Genomic DNA, 23,629 nt, shown 5'->3' with positions numbered 1-23,629 from the left:
TGATGTTGTAAAAATCCCACATCAGTAATAATACAGACGTTATGTAGTTTTATCATCTATTGGCTCAATTAGCCTGATAAAAAATATAATTTATATTTAACAGCAAATGGGAAAAAGTAATATTTTAAACCAATATTTATGCTCTCCCAAGATGGAAAACAAAAGTGTCATAAAAAGTACAACTCACTGTGGCTAATAAGTTTTAATTTTAAAATAATATTCCGAAACATCCTTTTGAAAATGTAAACGTGCTTTGTGTAGCTGAAAGAGAAAATGGTAGCTATAGTGCTCAGCTACCGCCACCTGGTGGCATTAGAACACTATTGCAACTAAATAAAAATAAGCAAGGAAGGAGAAGAGGTAGGAAGTTAACATTGTATAAGTGTAACTGAAATAAATTATTTTTTATCATGTATTTGGAAAGTATAGGAGATAATATTGAGTGAAAATTATGTGCCTTACATTCGATTCACATTCTTTTAGGCATTCCTGAACAGACGCAACGAATGTTTTCTTCTAGTCACCCAGAATTTAGATTTGTGCAGAACTCAGTAGAATGTTTACAGAAGAAAGAAGCACAAAAACAAAGCAATTGTCTGGGTATTTTTTTAATAACATACAAAACAAGCATAAATCAAAGCTAAAGAAATATTCAGGGGATGTGGGACAAGCTTTCCAGATGAGGTCAGTAACATCAACAACTTCAAATTTGTTTATTTCTACAATAACAAAAAACAAAAGGAAATGAATTAGTTTGTTAGGGTGAAGCTTTTTTTTTTTTTTACTTATTTACTTTCTAAATTTAAGGTAAACAATGTTGCTAAAACCAGATTTTTGAGTGATGCATAGGAAGACTGGCTCTAGATGCTTCAAGCAGCACAGTCACTGCAGCGTCCTCTTGAGGAAGTCCACAAGAAGATGATGAGGGAAACCGAAATCCATCTGAGTCACAATATATCCCTACAGGATAAGAGCGGTAAGGTCACTGTGCAGATATTGAACATTGATACAGACAAAAAAACAGAAGAGTAAAATACATATCTTACTTCCTGATGAAGCACCTCAGGGTCAATGATATCAAACAAGTTTGCCCCCTGTTTGTCCATCAACCTGGTTATCTCCACCTCCAAAACTGGAAAACACAACACATTTCTCAACTCTTGTTACAGGTGCAGCAAGGATTTTATGGACCAACTATGGATAAATAATTACATATATGGGGTGGAAACTTTTTCACCATTAGGGATTAGGTCAAAGTAAAATAGAAAATGTTAAGAATAATTTATTTAAAGTCATAAGTGTGAAAAAAAACAATGCTCAAAAAGGTCATGTTAACCAAAAAGCTGCCTCATTGATTAGGAGTAAGGTTAGCAGTTGGAAGATTGTGTTTATTTTATTTAGTGGGCCCGTTTCATACCAGACAGGACTTTAGGAACGCCTATTTTCTCCACAGCTTCCCTTATAAACTCAACTTGAGCTTCGTCGTTTATCTGCAAACAGAAAGATTAGTCAGTGAAGAACACCAGTAAAACATTTAAGCATTCTCTGCTTTCATGTCTGTGAAAACCAATTCAACTTTAGCAAGGCAAGACTGAATAGAAACTGAGAGATGAATGCAGAAAAAACATAGCATGTAAAAGCAACAGAAACCTCATGGTTTGCAAATTGATTTTACGGTTTTGAAACATTTCGATTGTGATAATGTGTGATATCAGTTGGATCCAGTCTACTGTCCACTTCAAACTCTGTATGTGAAGCCCACATCAGACCCAGGAGGCAACCCTGAGTAGCAACATGTGACTCCTGTTGAAGGGTTTTCTACGTATTTTTCAATGTGCAACAAAAATAGTGTTGCAACATGAGATATTTTCATATGTTTTTGGCACAAGTTTTTACACACTTTCCATTATTATTCTCACCAGTGCTTTTCTGTTGTTGTTTTTTTCTCACATGTGGGATGAGGCTCATATGATAAAGTATTCGCCAATAAAAAATAAATGTTTACTTTAAAACAAATGATAAAAATTACTCACCAGTTTATTCTGCTGAGGCAGCTCAGCTCGGATGACAGATATCCTGTAATTATCATTTCCATCACAAACAAGCAACAGAATCTGCACATGCTGACTAAAATTTGACTAGTATGTGGTTTTTAAACTGGAGATTTACAATTATCTTTTTTTTACTTTTTATTTTCAATAATTGTTTTATACTGTTTTATATCAACATATGTCCACACCTCACATCTTAACAATTATCTTTTTAAACCCCAAATGAAGAGTATCTTGATAAATGACTACGATTACTTATTCCTTAAATAAAACATGGCACAGAGAACAATTTGTCTTGTATAGTAAAAGTATTTTTGAGTATTTTTGAAATACGACTTAAGAATTACTCAGTGGTATTAATCTCCATCAGATAGAGAATAGCAACAATGAAACATTTATATCTACGGCTGTAAGACAAAAACTGGAGTGTCTGTTCTGACCCTAGAAGAACATCTTTTTGTCTGGTCATCCTAAAAATTTATAGCTAAGCCTACTTATGCAACAAAAAATAAAATAGAATAAATAAAAAAATAAAATATAATAATAACAACAATAATAATAATAATAATAATAATAATAATAATAATAATAATAATAATAATAATAATAATAATAATAATAATAATAATGATAATATCTTCATAAATCTAAGTCTCTGGCCTTGAACTTCAGTCTGAAGCCTTCCAATTCTATGTACTAAGAACAAATACTTAACACTTTGTTCTTGCAACAGAGACAATTTCTTCTTGCAACAATCGTCTCCATCAATTGTTGCAAGCTGCATTTCCTTTACAATTTAAACGAAATGCTGAAAAAAATTGAGGCTGTACTTTCACTGAGGCAGGCAAAGTTGCAGCAAAGTTAGCTTAGGCTTTTTCTTTGTATTTATAGAAAGTCTCTTACTGTTGTGGTTTACCATGGAGAAAAAGTTTCTTGTCTGCATAGGAAGCTGAGACATCTACAGTAATGTTCTGTAAATGCAGGGACAAACAAATATTAGTTACAAACGATGTAATAATGACTAAAACTAGCTAGAGGCTATTTTCTTAATGAATCCTACAGAGCAAGAGTATACATTGTTTTTCTACGCACAGCTTCTCCACTTTGGCTATATTTTTGTTTTAAGACAATGAAATTTGTTGCCTAGATTTAAACGCTGTTAGAAAAAGACTGAAAACAGAAACTTACAGCTAGAAGAAGGTGTACGCTCTTTGTTGCAGAACTAAAGCTGTGTTACTATTTATCTTTTTTTTTTCTTCCCTGAAAATTCACAAAATTTGAACTTTACATAAACTGTTTTCTAAACCCTTTCTATCCTTCTGTGTGGATAAAGGAACCTCCAGGTGGGACAAGAGCTCAAGTCATTAACTTTTCATATTAACATTTCAAAACTCAGCAAAGAATGCCTCAATGTACCATTTGAAAGGACAGCGTTGGTTTGTTTTGACTCCCACAGTAGAGCTCTCCAGTGGCCTGAGCCCAGACTGACGTTCCCACGGTGGAAGTGTTCAGAGTGGGAACAGAGGAGCTCCACACTCTCAGCTCAGGGGAGGCTGATTCCAACAAGCACTGAGCAGCCAGACACAAAGCAACATCTCATATTTGAAAATAAATAAACAAAACGGAATTAGGGAAATGTTTTCATTATTACCTTTGCAACATATTCAGGCTTGATGCTGGAGAGGTTTGTCTCAAAAAGTGTCTGAAACAAAAAAACAATACATTAAAAAAAAATGGAGTTTTAGTTGGGACTCTAATTGATGTAATTTTTTATGTCGGGGTGCGATGAGTCCTAAAATTGCAAATAGAAACTTTGGGCCTCATTCTTATTACATGAAATTTGCAAGCTTTTCGAGTTTTATGAACATCTACTGAATACATATTTATATTATTTGTTAAAAAATATATAAAAGCTTTAATTTGAATTAAATAAAGCCTGATATTCTTATTCTTTTATAAGAATAAACAATTCTATGTGAATTGTTTATTATATCTTTCCTTATGTCTTTTTTTGTGTGTTTTAGTTACTCCTTTATGTTATTTTATTAATCTTGCTGTGAAGTGCTTTGGTGCAACTTGCTTCTGATGAAGTAAATAAAACTGAATGACAAAATTAGACATTTATGATTGGTGGCATTTTGTTTTGGAGATTTTAATTTGAACACAGCATGAACAAACACACACACAAAAATTGAACTAGCCTTTCTCTTATCTTTACAAATAAATAAAAAAAATTCTTAAGTTTTTCTCATTGTTGGCTACAATTATAAAGAGCCAGAGGTGGCTTTGGAGCTTTGGAGCTGAAGTTGCAGATAATTTATTCCAAAAACAGAACATCCCAAGTGGCAGATGTTCATACATACAGATGACACTAGGTTTTTACAAACAGTGTGCACATAATCCTTCTACTCTCACAGACTACCACTGGGAACTCTTTTAGAAACAAAGAAGACCAGCTTTGTGCTCACATCGCCGCAGATTAAGACCCAATAGATCTATTTATCTCCTAAATGGGACCTGTTACAGAACAAGTAGCCAAGATATTTACTTTCCACCACTTTTGGCAGAAAATGACTCACCTTAAGGTCTTCTGATGAAATGTTAAGTTGGAAGCGGCCATCTTGATGAGCAGCAGCAATCAGTGGTTTAAAAATGTCATCTGTTGTTAAGAAAGTAAACAAAAAATTACAACAACAAGGTTGCTTCTACTTTATGAAAAGTAATAACAATTTTCCCACTTCAAGTTGGATTTACAGGGTCAAATCTGCAATAAAAAATCTGTAGTAATGAATTAATTAATAGAAATATATGGTCTTCTCAGAAATAAAATACAAATTTAAAAATCGCCAAGAGAAATCAAAAACTTGTGATGAACCCAAATGTGTCTGTTTTTTCCTTTTTGTCAAAGAAAAACCTTTTTATTTATTTTGAGAATTTATATATATATATATATATATATATATATATATATATATATATATATATAAGAAATAAACAAAAAATAACATAACAAATAAAAACATTTATTCTGTAAAATCCTATAATGGAAATCTACATTTAAACTGTGTTTTTACTGTCAAAGTGGAGACTTTAAAGAGAAAATGACGCCACTCCCATGCTTTAAAGCATTTATATCAAAGCCCACCTGAGAACCAGAAGTAAAGCATCCTGTTTTCAGTCAGGTGATCTGGGTGAAAAACTGAGGCGTTGATCACAGAAGTCAAGTTTAAGTAGGTTGTCAGACCCTGAAGGAGATAAACATCAACATGCCTCAACGAAAGGTTTATGTCACTACATAATTCTGACAAGATAAGGGATGCTATATTTACTATACACAACTAAAATATTCAGATGATTTCAAATGATCTTTTTAACCTTGTGGTAAGACTCTATGTAGTTTGCTGTGATGAGAGGAGTCGTAGTTACACCAATATCAACACTAATACCGCCATCACTGAGAAAGTTAGCTGCAGACACAAACAAAGCCAAACATTCGGATGTTAAGACAATCTTAGAACATTAAACACGAAGATTTAAGAGCCTACAACTCAAATGAAAAAGATTTTCTCCGTAATACCGCACTGTTCTATCGGACAGGGATGAAAATCTGCTAACTGGTCCACAATTAGAATAAATTAGTTCCTCAGTTTGGTCAAGCAGACCCTGAGACGACATTAACCTTGATTTCACAGACAACATAACTCTCACCTGCTGTGTCTTGTATAAATTCAGCCAGGATGTCCGCCAGCTTGTTGATTTCTTTACAGATCTGCATTTGACGACACACTTGTCATTACGTTTGACTGGAAGCTGATATGAAAACACCAAAGCCTTCGGTCTCCACTCTCACCTGTCCTTTGACGACCAGCTTAACTGTGAAGGTGATGAAGTCAGTGAAGAGCTTCTTCAGCCAGTTGGGTCTGACCAACAAACAATGAGACACACATTAACACCAGTGAACATATCGCCAAAGTTTTCACACCCCTATTAAAAAGCCAGGTTTTGTAAAGTAAGAAAAATGAGACCAGGAAAAACTTAAACTCATTTTCCACCGTCAAGGTGACATTTATCCTGACGAATCTACTGAAAAACAAATCTGTTGGAGAGCTTTCTTTTTATTCTTCTTTTTATGGAATGTGATTCTTCTTTCAACCCTTCTCTTTGGTACAGACATATTATAATAATTAAAATTATTTATCTTCTTAGGGACAAGTGCAAATTGTTATAAATACCATACATGTTAACATTAGAACCTGAGCTAATTTGAATTGTTTGTCCCTAGCTGGGCCTTTGGTTAGTGGTTACATAAAACAATAAAAATACAGCAGACTGCACATAATCCACACCAACCAGAATGGTTCTAGTTCCTTCTGGGTTCCTCTAAGGCTCCTGGGAGCCTCCTTCACCAGTTTCTGATATCTGTTTTTTTCAGTTGTGGAAAAATGTCCAGTTTCAGTAATTTCACTGTTTTCATATTTTCAGTAACTACTGACCATTATCTTTACTGTGAAATGGTACATAGAAAATACTGTGTATTATTGTAACCCCTTATCCTGACTGATACCATTGTTCCTGTTTACTTCTCTATAAAACTTTGCAGTATGTCTTCCCCTTCTCTTTCCTGTAAAAATACTGTCCAATAAAGACTTCTAGTACACATGTTTTAAGATCATTTTTAAGGTTTCCCCCCACAAAAGATGTATTTGTTTTCAGTTAGATTCAGTCTAGTGGAAAATTGAAGTTTTACAGTCAATTTTGATGTGATTTTTTTACATTGCAAAAACATGGATTTTAACATACCTGTGTATACTTTTTTTAATCTAGTATAGTTTCATCACTTACTCCTTGTCTCCCTCCAGATAGAGGCGAAACTTGTGAAAATTCAGGTAACAATCAGATGTGTCTGCAGCGACCTTTGAATTACCGCAGTCTGAACAAATAGATTGGGAATAGAAAGAAGAATTTATTAGAAAAAATGGAGATAGAGAATATAACTATCTATGGTAATAAGTGTTAGAATTAGACCCCACAATACATTAGAATATGTGATTGACAAGTTTGTTGAGGTTGAGAATGGGCGTACAATTTTTATTTTAAATTTTTTTACATTAATCAGTAGCAAAGAATAGTCATATTTAAACTTTAATAAAAAAAATTTCAATCTAAAAATGACTGGATAATAATAATAATAATAATAATAATAATAATAATAATAATAATAATAATAATAATAATAATAATAAAAAGATTACTAGAGTGAAACAACTGTGTGAAACTAGTTAAATGAAAAATATCTTTTGAAACTAAGGGGGGGAAAAGTCCATTATTTACTTACAAAGCTTTGGGTTGATTCCAAGATCAATCTGAGTTTCAACCTCAAAGTCAAGTCTGTGTCCAACATTGACTCTGATAAGAAAAGAAAAACAAAAATTAAATAATTGAAAAAATAAAATAAGAGAAATAAACAAAAACTTTATACTCCTATGTACATTATTGTAATTTTCTAACCATAAACATATTCTATTGGTATGTCACATGACAGAAGAACACTATAAAATAGTTTGTGAATTATAAATTGTTTTTTACAAATAAAAATCCCAATAGTGTATCCCATTTTGCTGATATTAAATAAAATGTTGCTGAATCAAGTTATATATCATTATTCGAACATCTCACTGATGATTGTTACAAAAACTTGGTGCGTGACTCTTTTGACAAAACCATTTTAAATAATTTTAATAATCTTCTTAATAATCTTTTTGAGCCATCTAAGCAATGAAATATGCTTGTAGCAGCATCATGCTTGGGGGCAGCTCGTCAAAGTTGACGGACAGATGGACAGAGGTAAATAGAGGGCAACATCTGGAAACATGTTGAAAGTGGCACAATGCTAGGTTCAGATGCTAACAGAAAAATTACCCTAAATGTATAGAAGTACTTTAGAATGGTTTTGATCAAAGCAAATTCCAGGGACTAAATACAAATGCATGTCATATTTGTATTTGTAAGAAGAAAAAAAAAGACTTACACCAATATATCACTTTTCTTCCACCTCCCAATATTCCCTACCTTGAGTTGATTTATCATATAAATATTGGATCAAGTGCACTGTGATTTGTGATTGTAATGTGACAGAGCACAACAAAAAAGTTGAAGGTAAATAATTAAATGTGTATAAAACACTTTGACTTTTTTGACCAAACTTGCACATTCAGACTCACAGCCAGCTGCCATATCCGTACTGAATGGTGCCACTGAACACAGCGGAGACGTTGTTTATCTCCAGACCGATGCCTTCCCCTGGACGCAGCTCAAAGTCACTCCGGCCGATAGACAGGTTGTAAATCTCCAAACTGGGTAAGTCACACAGAGAGAAACCTGCAGTAGCTTGTTGTGTTACATGGTAGATTACATTTTTGTGGAGGTTTGAGCGTGAGCACTTACTTTTCTAGGCCATATGAGACTTTGCCAAAGAAACCAGCAGATTTCTCTCCTTGCATGCTTGGGTAACGGGCATGTTGGAAAGCTGCCTCAATAACTTTCGTGGTTTTCTCATTCACTAAAGACATAAAGACACATTACAGGACCAGACTGTGAAAAACCCGCATAGACTCAACTTGAAGGAGTAGACTTTACAAAGTGGTAAAAACACAAATTGCTCCTTTTATGTTCCGGTTTTACTTTTTTTGTAATAAAAGTTTCAGATCATAAATTTTTTTTAACATAATACAAAGATAGTCCTGAAAACAGTTTGGAAACTATTATTCCATTTATCCAGTATGAATAAATATAATATTAGTGGAGCCGACCTTCCCTGATGTGAAAAATATTTTTTTTAGCCAGTTTGGAGAGTTTTTGAGCACATCCTAGCATCTCTATTTGATCTAAATCTGGACTTTGACTGGTCCACTTCAAAACCTTGCTGATGTGCTTTGAAACTTTCTCCAGCTACATAACCCAAACTAGTTTCAAGTCTTAAAATGATGATTGAACTCATTGAGGAAGTCATGGGTTTATCGATAAAAAACAGTCGTTTAGAAGCATTTAGCGTTTAGAACCGGTCCTGAAGACGCAAAGCTGACTTTCACCATGTATAATATATAACAGTGAATCTTTGCAGAGCTTATATTCAAACCTTTCAATCTGCCATTTTGTACTTTTTGAATACCTTTTAAAATGGCAGATTTAAGGACATGTGTGCATATTGACACATAAACGCTAATAGTTTTAAAATTCATTGTTAATCACAATTTTTTTCTCATATTGAAAGAATGTCTTGTTTGATGATACAGATATTGACAGTAAATTCTTACTTTTATGTTATTATCCTGCTATTTCTGTCCTAATTCCATGTTCATTAAGGTTTCTAATCATAAGCCAAATTTCATTGAATTACTTGAGTATATAAAACATTATATATTCTTAATATTGGACAGCAACAATAACACAAAAAAACTTGAAAGACATAAGTATTTTAAACATTTGAATATTTTTTTTATTTTATGTGTTGGAGCGAATTGAAAAGCCTGCTGTTTTGTGTTTATGCTCCAGTTGTATCCTTTGTTTACATTTCTTTGTTTTTGTCAACTTGATGTTTGTCTTGTTCTGTTTTTGCTCTTAATAAAGATTTATTGTAAGTCATATCTTAAGCTTGGAGTTCATTTATTGGCCAGTGTAACTACACTTGTACTTGCTGGTAATAAAAAACAGTCTTCTACCTGTCAAAACATGCTTCCTTTGGTAATTTTAACTGAGTAGTTTACAGAATTTGAATTAGTGTAAAAATGCTGGGAACAAAGATCCTAAATTATCCAATAAGTTGTCTGTAGTGTGTTTTAAGAACACAGGTTAATTCCTTCAGTTTAGAGACCTTCTTTTCTGCTGAATAATGCACAGGTCAGAGTTAATGTAACGTAACAGAGAAGCAGTCGAACAATCCCCAGAAAACAGTCAGATACTAAGTGAGAGTGAAGCCAAAGGTCACAGTAAAACAATGAAAACCTTCAGAAGTCCTGGAGAAATATTGATCAGGACCAACAAAGGAAAGAAAACAAAGCAATGATGGGTGAATTAAGCATCTGTGTATCTTAGAGCTTGGTTAATGTAAGATGACAGGGATCTGTTTTTACTGGGCAAAAACACTCAATCAGTATAAAATAAATGTCATCCTTGACCCTCCATTAGAAATCCACTGGTGAGGACTTCATCATTTCTCAGTTTCTGTTTACTGTATTGTGAAGCCATTCTGATTAAACTGCATTCACTTGTTGCATTTAGCATAATCAGATTGGATTGGGGGATGTCAGTACTACTCACACACAACGGCCGCAGGATAGGTGAGTCTGCATACAATTCCAGTGTATTTGTAGGCCGAAGAAGGATCCTGAAGGCAGCTGTGGCTCGTTCCAAACAGAGAGAGGAGCAGCAGCCATGGGGAAATTTCGCCTGGCATTCTGCTAGATCCTCCAACTCTCAAATTACTGCAACAATCGCTCTGCAGCCTGTTAAAGCTACAGCTTTAGCTTGCCGTCGCTTTCTAGGGACAAACTGCCTTGTTCACCCAATCAGAAACGGAGGAGTTGTGTGGTGTACTGTAGGAGTGAAGAGACAAACACCGACTCAGATTTGGGGGGGGAAACAACAAAAAAAAGCAGGTCAAAGTGCAACTTTGTCAGTGAGGTAACAGCTGCAAAACCTACTACACAAATTAAAGTGGGCGAGATGACGCAAGACGAAAAATAGCTGATATTAAAGAAAAGAAGTCAAGGCAAATATTATTATTGTACATACCCCAAAATAATATTCAAAAATCTCCAAAAACTTGAAAAAACATAAATTTCTGTCAAAAACTCCCAGTTTCCCTGCTCTGTCCAGGTGACCAACTTCCCTGTACTGAGCTCTGTTTGAACAAAGAGGGTTTTAACATGCAACGGTTCTCAGGGTAACTGGATACAGGAGCTGAGTCCAAGTATTCATGTCCTACTGAGTTTTGTCCTCCAAACCTCCTATGTGAATGAGTTGAATTTGATCTTGTAACAGTATTATACATTCCAACTTTTGTACCACCCAGATTACAGAATCAAAATTAGTTCATAATTAAGTTCCATGCGAGTAGCTAAAAAATACATTTGCTTATATTTAAGTTTTATATGTGCTGTGATCTGCAAGACGCAACTGATGACCCACACAGAGAGTGAGAAATGTAAATTGGAGATAAACAGAAGAAATACTCAAGATCAGTAAGGATTATTTAGCCCCTCCAGGACGTCAGCTCACGAGGTCTATTAGTCTAAATGCTTATTTTCTGTGTGTTAAGCGTTAGATATAAAGTATGAGAATTTGTTCTGATATGGTATTTTTGTTGTCATTTTCTCATGGGTTGTCAACAGGTCCGACGGCATAGGCGGGCATTGGGGGTCAGCAGTGCCCCTCCTGGACTGGAAGCTGTTTGTTATTTTTACCTTAGAATGGCCAACTCTCTGTTATTCCTATATCAATTTGATACAGTAGGGGCTTTCGCACTTCCCATATCTGTGTGCTCCATCACTGTTTTCAGCAGTTAAAACTGTTTAATCCGTTGTTAACACATCGTAATCTGTTTTTCCGAGCCGCCTTTAAACGCAACATGAGCGCTAGGACGCTCGTGCTGGGTTTACACCTGTGCAGAGCAGCGCAGGTGTGTGCTACAATCATGCAGCAAACCAGCAAAACGCAAATAACTTGGCACAGTAAACTCACAGAGTGAGTTGAGTAATGCGGTTGGATGCAGGTAATGTTAGCGAAAAGACGTCTGGCTAATAACAATACAGCACCTTAAGCTTGTTAACAAGTAGCCTGCAGACTACTGATGCTGTCTACGTTCAGCTACGTAGATTCATTTTGCCCCCCTGTGAAACTCGTCTGGAGCCGGGGCTGGTTGTCAACACCAGAATAAACCCTGTTTTATAATTTAATATCGTGCGTAAATCCTTGAGGATGCTACCGGCCTTGACTGTTTCAGAGTGTAGGGTTGAGACATGGGTCTGCGGGGGCACGACAGGGTTCACACACACACACACACACACACACACACACACACACACACACACACACACACACACACACCCAAAAATAAACTGGAGATACTCACAAAAGCTACCTTGCTTAGCACACTAGTGTTGGAGATTTCTCTGGTGAGCAAGAGGTTCTGACTTTCACTGCAGAACTACCTCAGGTCAAGTTTGAGGGTTCACGTAAAATACTTGATATCAGCTCAGGTGGAACCAAACATTCAGCTTCTCTGATCACAGTGAGTGAACTGGGGATTCATAGAGAGGCTTGTACTTTGTTGAACCGCCTCTGAAGTTCCTACAGGATCTGAACTGTAAAAGATTTAAAAACATTTTCTTTGAAGTAAAAGAATTCCCAACCTCCTCTTGGAGATCTCAAAAGACAAATGTTAATAATACTGGGTAGACAGTCAAAAGCAGAAGTTGATTTAAAACCTGTTACAGTTTAACTTTAACCAAACATGTGAACTGTGGTGGAATTTAAACGTCAAATAACTTAACAGTGCTGAAAACATTTGACCAATCAATAAGCTACAGGTTCTGGGAAATATCCCATCAGGGCTTTTCCCTATGATTTCCTTATGCAGTGGAAAAGGAAGGGACTTTTTTGTTCTTTAAAAAGGGCAGAAACAGTTTCTTCACAAAAACAAACAAAAAAAATTATTTGACATACAAACATTTATTGCATCTTTTATAAGAAACGTTTCCATTGCAAGGGCCATTTTAAGGTTGGAACAAAAATAAAGATAAAAATGTCCACTATACACAGTGACCTTTGCCACAGTCTTCTTTCCTCCCCACACTGGAGATACAAGCATTAAGTTAAGGTACAGAAAATATACAAGATTACACAACGATCTTTCATTCTGCTTACTTAAATGTTACTTCAAGGCTTTACAGAGACAAGATTATAAAACTTATTTACTATTACAGACCAAAATCCATGTGAAAGAATGAAGTACTAAAGTCATTTGTATCTGATCATTTCCCATTCAACATAATTATATAAAATATCAGGAAGAGGAATAGTGTATTGAATCATATAACACTACCAGAAAAACACATCAACAAAAAGCTGAGACATAAAGTCCTCCTAATATAATTTTTTCACAATATAGTTTGCTTCTTTATATTGAATTTGATCTGTAATTTCAACTATTTATGTGTGAAAGGTTCTGAGCCCTAAAAGGTCATGAGTCATAACCTATATGTTGAAGCTTGCATATGATAGATGTTACATGTAAAGTGCGTTGTGGACACACACAAAAAAAAAATATATATATATATATACAGGGTTTTTTTTAAACATGCTTTTATAAGCTACTTTTCAAATCAATTACATAAAAATATTTGCATTTTCAATAAAAAGAATCCACCTTAAAGCCTTAAGAGTGGAATGAAAGAGGTGGAAAAGAGTAATCTGGGATCAAACCAACCCCACCGCCCGCCCCGAGTTTAATCCGAAATATGAATTTCTTCTTCAGTTTTCTTGAAATAAATTCTATTCCAATTATAACTTAAAGTTTATAGTGTGGCACTCCTGAAAATCATCTGCAATCACAGACTAACAAGCTGATTTTTTATTACTTTAGTCGGTTTCCAGAAGGTCCATTGTTCCTTTGCCTCCGTAGAGGCAACAAGCTTAAAAGTGAAAACCACCTCTGTTAAAAATGTGCTAACGCAATGTTCTTTCAGAGAATCTAAAAACAGATTCAGGAGTATATGTATGTGACAAACTTACTGGTCACATACTACTCTTTTTTTTTTTTCTCTTTTAGATCTAATGAAACTCGAACGCTTTTGGAAAAAAAAATTCCTCATACTAAAAGAGAAATCACAAAAAGCAAAGACTTTCCTTCCTTTACCTTCAGGTTCCACCTTGTGTCTGTTACCTTCTGATGAAGCATTAAACATGGTGCTGGGATAGAAACCTGAAACTAGCAATGAGGAACTGCCAGCTTTCAGTCCTTTGGTACCGTCCATATTTTTTTGGCAAGTCTCATTGTGCTGGTATTCGGTTTGCCACTTCCTGCTGCTTCAGCAGCTCCTAGGATCCCAGCATGCTCTCCGGTTGCCATTATAAACCAAACGCTGCCTCCTCGGGAGCTCAGTTCGCCATGCCCTGAGCAACCTCAGGTATAAGGGAGGAGAAGAAAGTTTTGAAGAAGACCCAGGCTGTCCACATGACAGACACCCTGTGAGGAGGAACTAAAACTGCCGTCATCGGCTCCTCGGATTCTTCAGCTACGTGGTCCACAATCTGTCCATCAGCTGGTTCTTCGGCCTGAAGAGTCAAAGGACAGAAAAGCTTCTCAGTGAAAAGTAGTTCACAATAAACTGCCATCTGCGGGTCATTTGTTCACCTATGATCATGTTTAAACAATTTGAAGATACTGGAAACTTAAGCAAATAAAATCTGAAATTCTTACAAGATTGGGCTCAGGATTCCTGTCCTCATTCTGCTGGTTGTGTTGGACCTCAGGGTGCTGGAGGTTTGGTGCTTGAACCGGTGCTGGCCTTCTGAAGGGAAACCAGCCCATAGTGTGTCTGCATATGCAAAGAGATAAGAAATTAGTTTCTGTAAATGCAAAAATGTTCAATTTTGTCAGTATTAAACCATATCTGTGGGCAGTAAAAATCAAAGTCAGTACAATTAACAAGGATGTGCACTGCAAAGCCAAAACTCTGACCTAAAACACATTAATCCATAAAGCAGAAAATATATTTCAAAAAATCTATTAAAATTAGCTTCAGAACTGCATTACATTTGTAAAAAGAAAAAAAAAGCAGGATTCTGATTGAAGATTCATTACATTAGCATATTTCACTTTTTCTGTGTATGTACAAAAAGAAAATACTTTCTCCTGAGGAGTTTGAAAAAAAAAAAGGAGATACGAGTTTTTAGATCAGCTTTAGGTGCCTCAGATCCTGACAGGTGGGCCGTGTTCACACAGTCAGCAGCTACTTATGTGCACCAGAAATGCCACAGTGCTCCACCTGCTGGTCAGTCACCACTAATATCTCAGATATGGAAAAAAAACCCAAACAAACAAAAAAAAAAAAACAAACTTAAAGCTTCATTCTATTTTTTTTTCTACTGAATAGAGAAGGTGTTTGGCACATGGACTTCAAATTTAATCTGTTATTTGCTAAAATTGATTTTTGTTTGTCCAACTGAAGTATGTTCTGAATCATACATTTACACCCACTAATGTATAATCAAAGGAAACCAAACTATGACCGATTATTTGGGAAAAGGAACACTTGTTTTTCACTTTTCTTAATGCTGCTTATCAGCCAAGAAGATTTATTCTCAAATTGATTCAAAATATAAAAACAAAGAGTAGCAGAGAAGCTTACAGATACATGACGAGCAGTGTGCTCATCACCAGCAAAAAGCGGCTCAGGTTGGAGTTGAAGTAAACGATCATGAGCAGGACGCTGAGTCTTGCCGCAGAGTACAACCAGTCCAGCCAGTCGCGCTCCACGTCCTCCTCGTCCTCCATTACGGGCCCGCCCTGTGCGTTCATTCGCATGTTCTGATTGGCCTCCCCCGGGTTGATGAAAGCAGCGTCCTGCACCGGGTTCTGATTCACTGGCAGGTTATCAATGGGGTTCTGATTGGCCAGAGGGGCTGGGACAGGAACTTGGTGGGCAGGTACAGGTGGGTATTGGCCAATGGTTGCCACCGGCGTCGGGGGAACAGAGCCTGCCGCTGCCAGGGCTGCGTGGCTATTAGTGGGAAATTAGATTTAGAGATCAGAAATGACAAAAGTCAAGGAAAAATGGAGAGAATCAATAATCAACAGATACTCACTACTGCATGTAATATTGTCTCGCGTAAACATGTTGGAGCCACAGGAGCTGCTGGGGGCTGTACAGAGATAAGGCAGGAAAGGCTGGCTGGGTCAGCTGGGATGCTGCAGCGCTGCGGGAAAAATAGAAATCTTATAAGAAACGTGATCTTTTGTCCAGGAAAAACACCAGCAGCGATAAAATATGGAATGCTTGGCTTAAAAACCACATGCATATTTATTTGTTGGCCAGGTGGAAGTTAATACTAATGCTCACAATCTGAAAACTGCACTTATAAAAGAGCTATTCATTCTGAAAGTGTTAGGTGCTCTCATGGAAACTCCCAAGTGATTTCTTCTCAATGTCTTTAAGTTTCACTTCAGTCTGTGACAAGAGGTTACTCTGAAGAGAGTAGCAAACAGAAATGATTGTATGTTTTGGGGTAATTACTGGCTGCATCTTGTGATTTTCCTCTCTTTAATCTGACATTCTTAGATTTTTATAAACAATCTTCAGCAGCTTTATGCCGTTTCCCCTCCCACTTTGCGCCTTGTTTAAAACACTCTTAAATTAAGAAAGTCATCTCTTTATAGCTTACGGTGTTGACGCCGGCCATGTTGGAGCTCCAGGCGTCTGCGTGTGGCTCTGAGTAGAAGTCGTTGAAGAAGTCTGTCTCCTCTGCCTGAGCTCTGGTGTGCTGGGAGTCTGAACAGGTGGGCTCAAACTGGAAGGATGTGGTTGTTCTGCCTCTTTGGTCTGCAGAACAAAACACAAAGTGTGAGAAATGTGAGATTTGGTGTACACCAGGGTTCTGCAACTTTTATAATCCAAAGAGACATTTTGCTTTCAGTCTAGCTATATATATATATAAAATCACTCTACAACAGGAAATTTGACCTAAATTTAAATTAATTTTGACTTTTAGGTTTTGAAAAATTAATAATGAAAAAAAAAAGAGAATAGATTTAGTTTCCTTTATAGGATGTTGACATTTGTGGAAAATGCTGTAAAAATATATTTATGAAAAAAAGCACATAATTTCCAACCTAATAACTAAAAAGACAGAACTAAAAATATTACCGGTACTTTAGTGTCATTCTATTGTGCAAATTCAATGCAATTATTCTATAGAAAACCTCTAAATGTTAGATCTAAAAAAAAAAAAAACTGTTCATTTTGAGTAAAAGGTATGAAGAGTGGAAGGTCAAAAGACCTGCTAGCTGCAGGTTTTATAAAAGCAGGTCTTCTGCAGCTAGTTTTGGTTTAATTAAGTAACAGGATGCACAAACACCTGCAGGTTCTGAGTATTAAACAAAGTAAAGACGACAGTGAAACCGAAGCGAGCCATCTTTAGGAGTAAGATCTTTAAGGATGACAGCTGAAGTGGAACTGTTCCACCTCACAGCATGTCAGTAGAAAAGGAGGAGTTGAATGAGCACACCTGCTATAAAGACGGTTGTTTTTTTTTTATGTTTTTGTCATTTTGAAAACAACTTGTTCATTAAAATATGACTAAACATATCTCATTCCAATAGACTACATAATTTCTAAAACCAAGTTGTAAAAGCCTAGAATATCACTAAAAGAAGATGCAAAACATTAAGGTACCATTTGTCTGAACAGTATTTTCAGCTCCACATACGGAAGTTAAATATGCTAAATAAAATGTGCCGTGCAAAATAAACTGATGACAAGACAACAAACTCGAACCATTTAGGAAAACAAAACCAGATACATTCAGAATTAAAATAATCAATCTCTGCTTTAAATGTGCGTTTGGCCGCTCTTGCGTAACGGTAACCACAACTGTACTCAAAAACATTGGATGCAAATCTACTAAAACAAATTTTTTTTTTGAAAAACAACTCTTGCTTACTGTTTTTTCTCAAGGTTTCTTGAGAAAAAATGCAAGCATTTTTTTCAAAATGCTTAAAATCGTAATGATTTTAAGCCATTACGATTAAAATTGTAATGGCTTAAGATTTTAAGGCCATTACGATATAAATTTCAGAATTGCATGAATAGGAGAAACTCTACTTCAGTAAGTTTAGCTGTTGAAAGTGACTCCATGGTATATTAAAGTGTCAAAATTTACAGTAAGATACATAATCATTACTGATGACCGGTTTTACCCTGCTATTACATAGCCTTGTTTTAAGCCAAGCTTGGTTAACCCTCCCACGGTCTTGGCATAATGCTCAGGAGGAGGCTGGCAGATATCACGGTCAGACAGCAGAGAAACAGGAGGGTGGTTGTCCCATTAGATTGTCAGTTCCCAAAACCACACACATACAATGTGCTCCTTCATGACAAAGGAGCAGGCAATTTTAGTTTGACTTGAGAGACATATGAAACACTGTTTGAAGCTTTAAGACTTTTAGAGCCCCCTAAAACTCTGTCTTTGTTATTGAGCTCCCACCCTACAAATATCTATCTGCATACCTCCCTCTAGATTAGAGTCTCTGCAGATTCTAATCTAGAACTGCAGAGACTACAGTTCTAGATCAGTAATTTAAAGACTTTTTAAACTAATGTTTACCTTAGTTGCTGCTTGGGGTGGATTCCTCATGGGGCACACCAGGTGCAAAGTGGGAATGGAGTCCAGCTGCAAAATCAAAGATAAAAAAGTGACTTTTCCTCCATGTAAACCCTCACAGAGTCGTCACTTTGGGAAAAAAATGACAGCAAGCTGGTATAAACACAAAATGCTGCTTGTCCTTCTGTTACGTTGGCTACAACACAGCTGGTGTTTCTTTTCTATTTATGTAAGATCATGGTTATTTCACAGTGGAAAGGTCTGGGTCACCTTAAACCTTCGACAACCAGAACAATTTCGCAGTCCCATAAAATCCAACATTAAAAATAAAAAACAATGTTAGACACAAAATCACAATAACCTAGTTTAGCACTCAGTGCATTCTAACGCCTGATTTAAACTCTGTTCTTCTTCTGCCTCAGCTTTGAAAAAACAAGTCTTTGCTAAAATATAGATACAAGAGATAATATAATTCTTCAGGAAACAAAAATAGAAGCCAAAGACCTTTGGACTTTTGTGCTCTCACAATATTTGCTAATCAAATGACATTACACGATGGATCCCTAGAATAATCCCCTGTTGTGTTTCTTGTTATTAGCAGTATTTGCTTGCAGCTCCAGGCTCAGCTCTACTGTTCCTACTTAACACAGAGCTGGTGTTTCTTTTCTCAAAGCAAGACATGCACCGTTGAAGTTCATACTGGTTGGTGTAATCATTCTAAATGTAAGGACACCAACAAAAGTCAATCTTGGATGGCTTGGAGTATGCTGGAATAATCTGGTTCGCAACACAGCCCAGTGTTAAACATTCATGACATGCTTAAAAAAATGTGTTCACAAAATAGTGCCATGGCAACTGAAGAAAACACTTGAAAAGATTGTGTTTTTAAGAAAAGTGTCCAGAAATTATGTACCCTGCATTACCCAGAATAATTTTAATAAGCTGATTTAAAGTTTAATTGTAAATTTGAATTATTTCTAAGTTCTAATAAATTTAAACAGATTGTAATGAACAATAAACACAAAGAAAACATACCTGTCTGAAAAGATCTTTGATGTGCAAATGATCAGGCAGAAGCTTGCCAGCAAAGATCAGTCTCTGGTCACTTACTGCCTAAAATACAAAAAACCCCACTTCAATTTCAGGCTTTAAATCATTTGGAAGAAAGAAAATCTCACATTAAACCAATTTTCTACTAAGGATAATTTGCTACAGTCATGTAAAGAAAACTTAAAATGCTATGTTTCAAACTGCAAAAGAGCAAATAAACATGTCTATGTTGTCATTAAATAATTGGCTTTTGTAGAAGTTTTTGACAGCAATGTTATTTTTAAAATACTACACAGTTGAGGTTATTACAAGTGAATTATGCAAAACATTTTGAAAGAAAAATGTTGAAATACAGCATTTCTTAGTTTCTGCATTTAGCTTGCAAACACCTGCCTCACCTGTTCCCACAACATCTGACTATTGATAATGCAGACCTAATCAGGATTACCTCAGATATTGACAACTAAAACAGATCTGAGCTGATCTAAAAATGAAATTTCTTCTGCTTGCTAGGCGATTTTACTCTTAGATTTACATAAATTTGCTGCTGATGAGCGGCATGTTATTTAATATTAACAGAGTCGGCTAAAACCACATGGCTAACTTCCCAGAGTTGATCAATAATAATTAACTTTACTGCGAAACTACAGCTTCTCTTTAACTTTGATGTTTATTTCAGTTAAGTGTCTGAGGTCTCACCGACTAACTGCACCATCTAATCTCAGAAACAAATGCAACAATTTTTTTCAAGACTTTCCCATATTAAGGTAAACATACAAAGAATATAGTTTTTACAATTTTATTCAACATAGGTGTAGTGGTGTTGGGGCCTTGATCCAATAAAATGCATGTTTGTTTATCTGAAGACCACCCTTTAAAAAAAAATAAAATAAAACAAATTCAACCAAGTGGCCTGTCAGAGTACCTATATTTTGACTAAAACATCTACTTTGAATGACAAAAAAGCTAATTTTTTCGTTTTAAGGTTGAATACTCCTCATCCCTGTTGTAAAACTGTCTTTCTCCATGAATAAATTCAACATAGGCAGATTTTTTGAGTATTTTGGGTCAATAGACATTTGATATGATTACCAAAGGCAGAATATTCATGTAAGATAGTTTAACACTTTGTGGCCATCTTTAAGCATTTTGGGGTTGCAATATTTAACAATGGAGGGACATTAACTCAAGAATTTCAGCTTATAACGAACTTCATTTTCACAGGTAAATATTAAATTGTCATTGTTTGAAATGTATTTTGTAGTTCTTTCAGATAAAATTGTTTATTCTGGGTTATTCTTTGCATCAGTAACTACCATACTCCAATTGAACCTTGTTGACTACAGCGCCCTGAGGTGACCTCTGTTGAATCTTTGCTTCACAAACTGTACTCTCGGTGCCTTTTTAGCTTGTGGAAAACATTGTAAAAAAACAAAAACAACCCCCCCTGAATTTATGGGTTACCAAGGCAGCATTATGAAGATTTCTATGGCCCCTTTGAAAACCTGTAACAAGCGGACATTTAGAACAAATACACCCAGGCAGGAAGATAATACGGAGGAAATGGCTGACAGCTGTTAGCTCGGAGCGGCTGTGTTATGACATTCCGCAACTTAGCCTCGAGCTAATATCTAGCCTCTTATTACTTACCGGTTTGCTCGGGTAAACCCTCGACAAATGAGCCTTAAGGTCCTTTACAGTCCACTTCATGTCGACGCCATCAATAATTTTGTCCTCCTGAGCCTGGTTAGGCGTTTTAACGAGAAGACTGGTCGTCTTTTGTTGAGAATCTTCTAAATCCATTTTCACTTTTGAGCCAGTTGATGCGGTTACGAGAACTGGGTGGAGGTATTCGCTACAACAACGCTACTCAGGAATAGTGACGCGCTTTTATAAAAATATGCTGGTAAGAAAGGCTGGAACAAAAGCAAACCTTCTCTTGAGCTGAGAAACTTTACGGCCGGAGCAGCGTCTAGAACTGTCCGTATGCGGTCCGTCGAACGGGACTTTACAGGAACAGTATTGTTTCCAAACACATTGTGGCTGCTCCTGATTGGCTAAACGCCACTTTCGCTCAGACGTGGAGGCTCGTCAAATGTTTGCACTGAGAGCATGCGCAGAAATCTACAAGTACGCCTCTAGACAATTACTCAAAGATCGTCTATTTTACAATGGTGCCTGAAATAGCTCACTTTTACTCGAAGTTGACAACTCTTTAAACACATTATACATTTTTAACACAAAGAGGAATATCCATCTTATATGTTTAAATTCCTCAACAAAATATTTTCTGGAATTTTACAGCCATGTAAGACCCTATGTTCCACTTCAGTAGCATCTCTTACATTTGTTGTATCTGAAAAGTCAACAAAGTGTGTCCTCACTTTAAACCCCTCTGTGATTGAAAAAGTAACTTTTCAGAACGTTGCTCATCCGGTAATGTTGCATCAGTTAACTTATTCAGACCGGAAGGGGTATATGTCTTACCAGAGGGGCCGCTTTTCATTGGCTGATGCCCATTCTACGTGGTCACGTGCGTGGTCGTCTCACAAACACACTTAGCTTCCCGTTAGCTAAGTACAGCATAATGGCAGAACTGATACAACTTCTACACCTTGAAGCCTGTCTGCTACACAGTCTTACGTTAGCTAAACAGATCAATATGCAATGTGTCTGTATCTGACATACACTAAAGATTTTATTTAAGCAGAAAAGGCTTTGGACTGAACTGTTACTCGTGTTAGCCACGTTAGCACCAAGTACAGCTAGTCAATCAACCATCGCTGTGTTCAGGGAAGCGCTGATTAATAATCAAGAAATAAATATCAAGCCTGGAAACTTGATATCGTAACGGACTGAATGTTATGTTTTTAACGTAATCTTTGTTCGTCTCGCTGGGCGCAGGCGGTTGCCACGGTAACAGGTGTGCTTAAACTACAAAGAGAGAGAGAGAGTAAAAAGGTAGGAGTGGTTTTGAGTTGATCACCTGACCAGTAAGTGGCGGTAATGCTACTTAAAGTTTGTTGCCAACCGCCAATAAACTCAAGAAGAAGAAGAAGAGTTCATCACCTGTTCGGGTTATTTTACCTTTGTTTCCCTTTGCTGTGGCGCATTACAGCCGCTGTTGTTTCTAAACGTTGGACTAATTACCTCGTTCGTTTGTGAGTTTACATCATTCATAACAAACATCAAATATATTTCATAAAAATTTAACAAACAAATGGCTTCTACCGTGGTAATTATGTGAAATTAGATGAATTATATCCCAACTTCAGAAGATTTGCCTTTACCTTTACAGAGCTCTTTGGTTCCTCCTATCAGTCTGTAGCTTCTCATATTGACGTCATCAAACCAAATTTCAGATCTACCATAACTGACTGACACCTGCTGGCCTCAGGTTTGCAACCAGCTTGTGACTGAGAAACCAGTAACCTCCTCCCAGATGATGACATGAACTTGTTAGTTCCTCTGTCCATTGTAGTAGCTGATATATTGTGAAAATCCGGTAGAAATGATGCACTAATCAGCCATGTTTACATAGAAACAACGCGCCGCGAGGCTTTGCTTGTGAGACATGCGGTCACGTGGGTCGGTTGTGGGCGGAGCTTGGTAAGGTCCATAAGATGCAAGAACAGCGAAATATTAATTTGTGTCAGTACTTCACTTAAAAAAAGGAAAATCCTGTTACACAGATTATTTAAAAGGGAAGGATGAAAAAGATGCATTTGAAAGGTGCTTGTGTTAGACATTACCAAAGGCTTGACAGGATCATAAAGAAAAGCCAATAGGACAATTTGGGAGGAAATTACTTCCTTAAACAATTAATGATGTACATCGATCCCAACAAGTAAGCTGGAGAAAGGTTTTAAGATGTTCGCCTCATACATTCACAGATACAAAGGTGAGTTTTACTTTCTTGTGGCTAACATTAGCTTTAGCTTATGCTAGTAGGCAATATTCTCGGACATTTTTCTTGTAGAAATGTGCTATTTAAGTATGTAAACATTTTTCGTCCATTCTAACGGACAATGTTTTTACCTTATGTTCAAGTGTATTACGTGCGTTTATTGTCGTTAGTGTCAGAGACCAAGTAACGGGGGATTTTACTGTTCAGGCTTTTTGCTTCTGAAGCCTGAGGAACAACAAGC

The 23,629-nt window shown here is 36.3% G+C and overlaps 2 protein-coding genes across 2 annotated transcripts; both read right to left on the bottom strand.

The window, feature by feature from the left end:
• Positions 1–753: 753 nt before the first annotated feature.
• Positions 754–10,941, bottom strand: cetp (cholesteryl ester transfer protein). Its single transcript, XM_005796364.3, has 18 exons — positions 10,842–10,941; positions 10,368–10,642; positions 8,496–8,610; positions 8,273–8,404; positions 7,387–7,457; positions 6,894–6,981; positions 5,902–5,971; positions 5,760–5,820; positions 5,427–5,518; positions 5,197–5,296; positions 4,631–4,710; positions 3,703–3,753; positions 3,468–3,620; positions 2,955–3,022; positions 2,034–2,076; positions 1,418–1,490; positions 1,047–1,132; positions 754–960 (listed from the first exon to the last, which is right to left on the bottom strand). Exons 2-18 carry the CDS (start codon positions 10,501–10,503, stop codon positions 883–885), a joined length of 1,497 nt encoding a protein of 498 aa, XP_005796421.1. The 5' UTR covers positions 10,504–10,642; positions 10,842–10,941; the 3' UTR covers positions 754–882.
• Positions 10,942–12,760: 1,819 nt separating this feature from the next.
• Positions 12,761–21,548, bottom strand: herpud1 (homocysteine inducible ER protein with ubiquitin like domain 1). The gene is made up of 8 exons (XM_005796363.2): positions 21,132–21,548; positions 19,467–19,544; positions 18,435–18,500; positions 16,494–16,651; positions 15,918–16,028; positions 15,461–15,832; positions 14,530–14,647; positions 12,761–14,384 (listed from the first exon to the last, which is right to left on the bottom strand). Exons 1-8 carry the CDS (start codon positions 21,282–21,284, stop codon positions 14,208–14,210), a joined length of 1,233 nt encoding a protein of 410 aa, XP_005796420.1. The 5' UTR covers positions 21,285–21,548; the 3' UTR covers positions 12,761–14,207.
• Positions 21,549–23,629: the final 2,081 nt, after the last annotated feature.

Source organism: Xiphophorus maculatus, chromosome 2 (assembly GCF_002775205.1).
Source record: "Xiphophorus maculatus strain JP 163 A chromosome 2, X_maculatus-5.0-male, whole genome shotgun sequence".
Classification (NCBI taxonomy): Eukaryota; Metazoa; Chordata; class Actinopteri; order Cyprinodontiformes; family Poeciliidae; genus Xiphophorus; species Xiphophorus maculatus.
The sequence above is the reverse complement of the archived record's forward strand: the minus strand, read 5'-3'. Positions and strand labels throughout refer to the sequence as shown.

What these genes read in the sequence shown, in the direction of transcription:
- cetp (XM_005796364.3), bottom strand. Translation starts at nt 10,503, where the DNA reads ATGCCAGGCGAAATTTCCCCATGGCTGCTGCTCCTCTCTCTGTTTGGA. An exon ending in TACGGATATGGCAGCTGGCT is followed by an intron (nt 7,458 to 8,272) that starts GTGAGTCTGAAT and finishes TTTTCTTATCAG; the next exon opens with AGTCAATGTTGGACACAGAC. An exon ending in AGCTGGTCGTCAAAGGACAG is followed by an intron (nt 5,821 to 5,901) that starts GTGAGAGTGGAG and finishes CGTCAAATGCAG; the next exon opens with ATCTGTAAAGAAATCAACAA.
- herpud1 (XM_005796363.2), bottom strand. Translation starts at nt 21,284, where the DNA reads ATGGATTTAGAAGATTCTCAACAAAAGACGACCAGTCTTCTCGTTAAA. An exon ending in GGGTTTACCCGAGCAAACCG is followed by an intron (nt 19,545 to 21,131) that starts GTAAGTAATAAG and finishes TTTGTATTTTAG; the next exon opens with GCAGTAAGTGACCAGAGACT. An exon ending in AGACAATATTACATGCAGTA is followed by an intron (nt 15,833 to 15,917) that starts GTGAGTATCTGT and finishes TCCCACTAATAG; the next exon opens with CCACGCAGCCCTGGCAGCGG.